Below are 8,504 nucleotides of genomic sequence, written 5' to 3' on the forward strand. Positions count from 1 at the left end.
CACAGTGCAGTTTCACTCAACTGTAACACCATACGCAACCTGAGGACAGGGGTGATGCTGTTTTTGCAAGAAAGTAACTTTGTTTTTGTTTTTCTAATCCTTTTAACAAGAGCTTATGCCTCAATGGATTTTTATGAGAAGCCAACTGGAGTGTTTTTAGTTTTATTTCTGTGTCAAGCAAGGTGAAGCAGCTGTGCATTTAGCCAAGAATGACGAATTGCACAACGCAGGCATCAGGCCGAGAAGGTTCTCCTTCAGAGTGTCAAGGTCAATGTGTTATAAACACCATAGTAACACATGAAGCCTGAAACCTCTGCTATCTTGTGGCAGATCTGTGATTTATCTAAGATGTCCTCTCAGATTACAATGTGTATTGTTTTAGCTTTTAAAACAACAACACAATGAACTTTCTTCTTATTGTAACCAAAATAAAGGTTTACCCAATAAGGCAACACGGACAAAGAGAACTTTGTATTTTCAGTACTTTGTGTGGAAACTGGGTGACAAACAATATGGCTATCATATCTGCTGCGAATTTGCAGCGAGACCCGCTGCGGATCCCTGCCCAGTAAACTCTATGGGCAGACAAACTCGCAGCAGGATGCACATCCCGCTGCGAGTTTGTCCGCAGCGCGCCCCGTTGACCCCACCCAGCCGCCAAAGCGTATACTTCACCTGGTCCATGCTCCGGCTTGCTTCGGGGATTCTCGGCACGTCGCCGCAACGCAGTGATTGGCTAAGCGGGACGTGAAGACACTGGGAGCCCCGAAGCAAGCTGAAACGGGGACCAGGTGAAGTATACGTTGCGGATCATTATATACATTCTAGTGACCGGTGGTGTCCTCCAATAGAATTTATGGCTGTTTCTCAGGGCCTCATTTATGAAAGTTGCCATAGCAACCAAGCTCAGCTTTAATTTCTAAACTGCTAGTAAAATGAAATCTGAGCTCTGATACGCTGCTATGGGTTCACTTTGGACCATATTCATTCTATGGAAGTTAAAGTGTACCTGTCATTTAAAAAAAGCTTTTGACGTGTCGTAGAGACATGGCAAATTTTTGATCAGTGGGGATCTGAGTGTTGAGAGCAGGGAGAAACATGTACCTGCAACACAAGGCGGTACTATGGACTTAGGCATCATTCACATGATCCGTGCTGCGACCCCCTCCGCGATCAGTGACCACGGACAATTTTAACAGGACATGTGAATGCAGCCTTACACTGGGGGTCCATCTCGGTCACATACACAGAGCTAGGGAAAGAATGCTTTCAGGGCTGTATTACATGGCCCAGTATCCTGGGTAATCCAACCAAAGAGAATAGGTAGAGCACAATGAGGTATAAGAATCTACATTATTTTTCTTTGTTTTAGTTCTTGTTTAACAATAATAAAAGCAGTCTGTCACTTCAGAGACGGATTTGGATTCGATTTGATGAATGGGAATGTGTAGCACTTGGTCATTAATATATTATTTCCTAAGTGATTTTTTTTTTTTTTTTTTTTTTACACTATGTTGCGGCGCAGAGATCCCGGTGGCGTGGTTAATTTTTCAAAACGCTGCCCGATCCCCACAGTCAGAACTAATTTCTTTATGTGTCCCGACCCGCTCTATGCACTGGAGGTGGGCGCGGCCAGGCTTGATTCTAATGGAGGCATGTCACTCAGGGGAGGGGATATCATTACACTGGGGGCACCAAGCTCACCTCCAGTGCATAGAGTGGTCCGATGCACAAGAAGAAACAGGCGCTGAGTGTTGGGACCGGGCGATGTTCTGAAAAATGGTATGCACCACTGGGATTTCTGCGCCAAGGTAGCGGGAACAAAAAATTGGTACATACGCTTTAAAGGTACATCGCTATGGGCTTTTTACATTAACAGACCAGCACCGGCACGGGAACTCCATTGGCACGGTTCTTTTTTTAAACCGCCTCCCAGTTCCTGCACACAGCACCAGTCTATTCCCGAGGCATGAATCAGTAGGGGCTGGCCCGCTTGCCACCAATGTGACAAAAACCCAGGCGGGCCAACCCCTTAGTGCTCCATGCCTGGCCGGTACTTTTACAAAGTTATCATTGGTGCCCTTTAAATTAGAACTATAAAGTTTATCTAAAAAAATAAATAAAATAATTCATGTTTTATACTGAAGAACCACAGACTTCTAGTAATGACACACATATAAATGAATGTGTTGCCTACCTTATTGTAGTAGTCAATGGCTCTACTTCTGGTAGGGATGATAGGGATGGAGTCTGTGATCCACTACTGGTAAGACTGCTTTTTCTTGGACTCTTAAAAGAGCCATTGGCGCCCTCATCATCAGAAGAGTTGTCCTCCGAAGAACCCAGAATAAACCTTGACAGAGGCGGTTTCCTTACATTTGTGGTCCTTGGTTCAGAAACACTTCCTTTCGAGGGTCCAAACTTCAAATGTTTCTGTTCTGGTTTTGCAGGGGGAGATGAAACAGCGGGTGATATGGCCGGCCCTGCATTGGGTGGCTTATTAGTTTGTGTATTGGAGCATTCTCCTGACACCGATGATGGTCCTGCGCCCTTATCCTGCTGGGAAGTCTCTGTACATGATTTATCTGCATCCATGACTGTTTCATAGGTATCTAAACATACTCTGTGTTTCTTACACTGGATGCCCCATATTTTCCAAAAGAGCCAAAACCCGGCCAATAATAAAGAAGAAATAAGCAGCACCATTCAGAGACCTAGAAAGTAACAGACACAGGTCAGTTACGTAATATCCATATAATAATGCTGCACATTGTATTACAGAAATGCAACACAGAGATGAGAGACGGAAGGTAGACGTCACAAAGATAAGAGACGTCACTTATTTTGAGAAGAAATGTGAATCAACACCGGTGAATGACAAATCTTAGTAAGAATCTCCTACATATCCAAATGTACGGCTCAGCCTCGGACCATACATGGTGGATCATTTGAACACAACCTGTATTATACAGGATCATCTGAACATAGTCTGTGTTATAGCTGTCAATCCATAGCAAGATAGGAAACTGCATGAAATGTGGTCCTTTAAAGGGGTACTCCGGTGATTTCCCCCCCCCCTTTTTTTTTAACAATTCACTGGAGTTCGCCTTTAATGGTAAAGATCAATATTGCAGTGGGATTATAATGAAACTAATATAACAGTATTCTGGGGACTGTCACCACTGCCCTAAGATTGTTGGCTTATAGTATATGAATGCAAGTATTCTCTTCTTCCTTATTCAAATGTGCACAAACCAGCATAAAAAATATCTGCGTATATTCCTTACACAACAAACCTGCTAATAAAATCAGTTAGGAAATAGTCCAATAATCCGAGTGTCCAATGAGTCAAGGACACAGGCAGACAGATAACTTCTACATGGACTAATCCCATAGTCTAGACACATAATGTAATAGGGGACTGCATGCAACCAGTGACACGTGGCCCGTCACAGCTCTAATATAATCATTAGGAGAGGGTGAAGATCCAGAACAAAGCTATATTATATAAATTATTCATCCTACAGCTTATTGCTCTTGATCAAGAAGTCACTAGAAATCTCTGCATTTAATTCAAGTAGACGGTTCAAATTCTGACTATAAAAATAATGTATTATTATTATTTATGAGGCGGTCTGCACAAAAATAGAGTTGGTATCATACTGGCACCATCACATAGGGCTAGGTACAGTCTGTTCTAGTACATAAGATCTATGGAATGTTTGTCATGACTTTTTCTTTTCATTTAGAGCAGGGGTAGGGAACCTTGGCTCTCCAGCTGTTACAAAACTACAACTCCCATCAAAACCACAACTCCCATCATGCCTGGACAGCCAAAGCTTTAGCTTTGGCTGTCCAGGCATGATGGGAGTTGTAGTTTTGCAGCAGCTGGAGAGCCAAGGATCCTTAGTTACTCCCTGATTTAGAGTGTGATCACAAAGTAATATGGGCATGAAACGTGTGCCATGATTTTATATTGGTTCCATTGTTTTGTGCCAGTTTCTGAAACAATCAATTTTCCATTATTAGTTGGGGAGGAGAACAATTCATACCTGGCGGGCAGAACTAGCTTCCTGGATTTAAATGGAGAAGTACAGGGACACATGCAGACAGAACTTCTAGGTTATTATAGCCCCTATAAGGGTATGTGCACATTAGGGAACACACACTGAAATTTCAATTGTAGTCCGTGCGCCAGTCTCTGCTTGAAGTTCTGCCTGTTTCATAGACTCAGTAATATTCTGAAGCTCAATCTGCCATCCGCCCAATGTCATGTCAATTCTTAAGGCAGATGGTGGACTGAGCTTCAGAATATCATAAAGTCTATGGGACAGGCGGAACTTCAAGCAGAGATCGGCACGTGGATTCCGTTTAAAGTTTCTGCCCAAATTCCATTGTGTGCACATAACCTTATAGAGCATAGAAGAAATAGGTATTACCCCAACATAATTCGCAATACAGCTCAGTCCAAGGCTGGGTTCACATTATGTTTTTGCAATCCGTTTTTTTTTATCCATTTTTGCCAAAAATGGATGCTATTGTATGTATCCGTTTTGATCTTTTTTCCTTTGACTTCCATTATAAAAAAAAGGATCAAAACGCATTTTTTTTTTTTAACATACACAAAAACATACTTGACTTTTTTTGTATGAAAAAAAACCTGATGCTTTTTTTTGTTTGTTTTTTTATAATGGAAGTCAGTGGAAAAACAGATCAAAACAAATACATACAAATGCAAAAAACAGATGCATTAGTGTGCATCTTTTTTGATCCATTTTGTTCCGATGCATTTACATCAGTACATCTGTTTTGGTTGGAAAAAAAACTGTTTACAAAAATGTAGTGTGAACCCAGTCTAATGCATCTCCCCCCCATAATAGCATATTGAAATAGTATACTAAGTTTATTTCAATGTGTATATGTAGCAGAGGAGGTAAATATATTTGCTGATCCAGATATAAGATATGATATATAATTTATGCCAACTTTTTTTCTTTACATTTATCTGGATTATAATACACAAGAACTGGCATATACCCTACTTGTGACAGCATGTTTATTTGGCATTGCTTGCTCTGGCACTCATTCAGTACTCTGTGTATTGCATCAATAGGCAGCAATGTTGTAAGCAAAAACACTGATGGAGTGTGCAGGCAAGCCACAAGTTTCCGTATTGTTATTTCTTAACATTTAAAGGAATGTGTGAGAAGACAATACAATGTATGCCCACAGCATATGGGGACCTCACTGACTGTATTGTATTATCCAGAACCAGGAGCCATTACTGTGCATATAACCAGTCCATAACTATATTGGACAAGGTGTTGTTTTATTAACACAGCAGAAGTGTTTCAGACAAACATATGCCACAAAAACACCCTACACATGAGGCCATTACCGGGCCCAGAAAGTGCTAAGGATTTGTAATTTACTTCTATAAAAAAAAATCTCAAGTTTTCCAGTACTTATCAGCTGCTGTATGTCCTTCAAGAAGTGCTGTATTCCTTCCAGTCTGGAGAACAGGAGAGGTTTCTATAGGGATTTTCTGCTGCTCTGGACAGTTTCTGTCACAGACAGAGGTGGCAGCAGAAAGCACTGTGTCAGACTGGAAAGAATCCACCACTTCCTGTAGGACATACAGCAGCTGATAAGTACTGGAAGACTAGAGATTTTTTTATAAAAGTAAATTACAAATCTCTGGCACCAGTTGAATTGTTGTTATGTTTGGCTCTGCATATTATTAAAATCATACATGGATACAGTTGTAGCCAACAAAATGGGTATCTACTAGAATACAGTGTGTAGAAATTCTATCAAAAAGCAGTCAAAAAGTGACTTTTTAATACAGTTTTCTTAAAGAAATACTAATGCATAATGGACTAACGTATACAGTCTATGGAAAAATTAGATATACTCTTCGGGACATTGACACTGAACATAGTGAACATTGCCTTACTGCTCCTGTTTACTAAACATCCCGGCTAGTAAGAAGCTTGTACTCATAATTTGGTATGTATTTATAGCAGAATAAGGAACCTTAGGTCTTCAGCTGTTGCAAAACTACAACTCCCATCATGCCTGGACAGCAAAAGCTTTAGCATGATAGGAGTTGTAGTTTTGCAACAGCTAAAGAGAGCCAAGGTTCCCTACCCCTGATGTATAGCGAACGTCCGGATCCGTCCTTTCTATATTTCTCTGGGGACGCCTTGAAAATTCCAAAATATTCTCTTTGCCTTGGAATACTGTGTTATAACTCTAGTAAGGTGAGGCCCAACTAAATGGCTGGAGATAAACAAGCAGGGCCAGGACTACAGGATCCAGCCGGGAATTGTTTCCCTCTATTCAGCAGGACCATCTCCAAAATACAGGCCTCTCTGTGTGCGAGCAGAATTATGTGGGCCAAAGGTCACCGTGCCTCCTAGCTGCACTGCTGGGACCCATGGGGTCTCTACTCAGCACTGTGAACGGACACCTTCCATAACAGCACAGGCAAAAATAGATACATAGAAAGCAAAACAGTACAGTAATAGATCAAGAGAGGGACATGGTGGTCAGACATGTGCAGGGACACAGTGTTCTCTCTCTGCACCAGCAGATCACATGTATCACTATAGTGAGAAGGAGCCTTATATTATATATAAGTGTTATACAAAGAGATGCTCATTCTACACCATACATTCTAGAGCAGGGGGAGGGAACCTTGGCTCTCCAGCTGTGGCAAAACTACAACTCCCATCATGCCTGGACAGCCAAAGCTAAAGCTTTGGCTGCCCAGGCATGATGGGAGTTGTAGTTTTGCCACAGCTGGAGAGCCAAGGTATGTATATATACTACAGCCATGTGTCACCCCAGCCACTGTGTGGTGTAGTGTCCCCTATAGACAGCAGGGATCTCCCAGGCATACATCTTACCATCCATCCTCTTGTTTCTTCCTGGCCTCAAATCTGGATGAACACACAGCACAACAGAGCTCGCTGACAGCAGCTGACCCGCCCACCAGCCTCCTCCACCAATCACAGCACGGGGTGGGCGGGGCTACAGCTTCTCTTTACTGTCACTATACTGTGACTATAGGAACTTGCGGCGAACACTAGAGGGGATCCTTCACTCTCAAGTCTTGTCTGCGGCTACATGCAGCCATTTTGGGTGGGCGGCAGGTAAGTGGCTTAACTGAAGGCTATGAGAAAATGGCCGCTTTCCTTCGGAAATTAGAGACATCGGGTGAAGGTTAGTTTACAGTTATAATTCCATGATGAGGCTGTAGGTACAGGGAGTAAAGGACCAAGTGCCTGTGTTTATAGTCAGATGTAGAGGTTACTGGCATGTTATTGTTGTGGAGATCTTGCTAATCTTAGATCTGTTTCAGAAGCCTTGTGAGCATGGGGATACATGGCATAAAAGAGGATGTCCTGCCTTAGGGTACGTTTATACAAAAAAAAATTATCTGACAGATTATCTGCCAAAGATTTGAAGCCAAAGCCAGGAATGGATTTGAAAAGGAGAAATCTCAAGGCTTTCCTTTATGACCTAATTTCTGTTTATGGCTTTGGCTTCAAATCTTTGGCAGATAAACCATCAGATAATCTCTCTGTGTAAATGGACCGTTAGGGTCGGTTCACACTCAGCAAACACGACGGGATTCCGTGGCAGACCTCTCCACCTCGGAATCCCGCCGTGCTCAGTGTGCTGCTTGGAGTGAATGAGAGGGCGCGCACTCGTCCGCTGCCGCCACTCTGCGCTCAAAGTAGTAACATGTTACTACTTTGAGCGGAGAGGAGAGGGAGCCGACGAACGCGCGCCCTCTCATTCACTCCAAACAGCACACTGAGCACGGCGGGATTTTGCAGTGGAGACGTCCGCCGTGTTTGCTCAGTGTGATCTGGCCCTTAGGGTACAAACTCACTGGGCGGATGCGCAGAGAATTTCTCGCTGCAGATCCCTGCCTTGTACAGTCTATGGGCAGACAAACTCACAGCAGAATGCACGTCCTGCTGCAAGTTTGTCAGCAGCCCACCCCGTTAACTCCCCACTTGCTGGAGCGTATACATCACCTGGTCTTGGCACGTCCCGCTCAGCCAAATCAGCGCACGGATTGGCTGAGCGGGACGTGAAGACACTGGGACCAGGTGAAGTATACGCTTCAGCCGGCAGGGGGTTAACGGGGCGGGCTGCTGACAAACTTGCAGCAGGACGTGTAATACAAAAAATTTCCTCAGTCTGCTTAAGTTGGTTCCTCATTCAGAGGAATTTTTCATTTGCTTTGCCATTTTTCTTACCGTAGTAGTACAGAGAATCAATCATCCTTAATTAAAGTGGCAAATGGTTGGCATACAAATAGGCGTCAAAGAAGAACAAAAAATTTTGATTGATACAACGAAAAAAATTGACTTTTGGTAAGAAAAGAACAGTGTCGTAACAGGTAGAGGGGTCTTGGATGTGTGAACAGCATTTTGGCTTAGGTGCATGGACATGTATGTCTTACATCAGAAAAATAAGTCAGCAAG

At 42.9% G+C, this 8,504-nt stretch overlaps 1 protein-coding gene across 2 annotated transcripts in view; it reads right to left on the reverse strand.

Annotated features, from left to right (window-relative positions):
- The window catches only part of ACACB (acetyl-CoA carboxylase beta), an 86,138-nt gene extending 79,152 nt beyond the window's left edge, over positions 1–6,986 (reverse strand). For both annotated transcript variants that reach the window (XM_069961385.1, XM_069961384.1), the window contains exons 1-2: positions 6,912–6,986; positions 2,198–2,714 (exon numbers count right to left, since the gene is read on the reverse strand). In XM_069961385.1, the coding sequence (XP_069817486.1) occupies positions 2,198–2,706 (509 nt within the window). In that variant the 5' untranslated portion in view covers positions 2,707–2,714; positions 6,912–6,986. The remainder of the gene's footprint in view (positions 1–2,197; positions 2,715–6,911) is intronic.
- Positions 6,987–8,504: the final 1,518 nt, after the last annotated feature.

The sequence above is a fragment of the Dendropsophus ebraccatus genome, chromosome 3, assembly GCF_027789765.1.
Source record: "Dendropsophus ebraccatus isolate aDenEbr1 chromosome 3, aDenEbr1.pat, whole genome shotgun sequence".
NCBI lineage: Eukaryota > Metazoa > Chordata > Amphibia > Anura > Hylidae > Dendropsophus > Dendropsophus ebraccatus.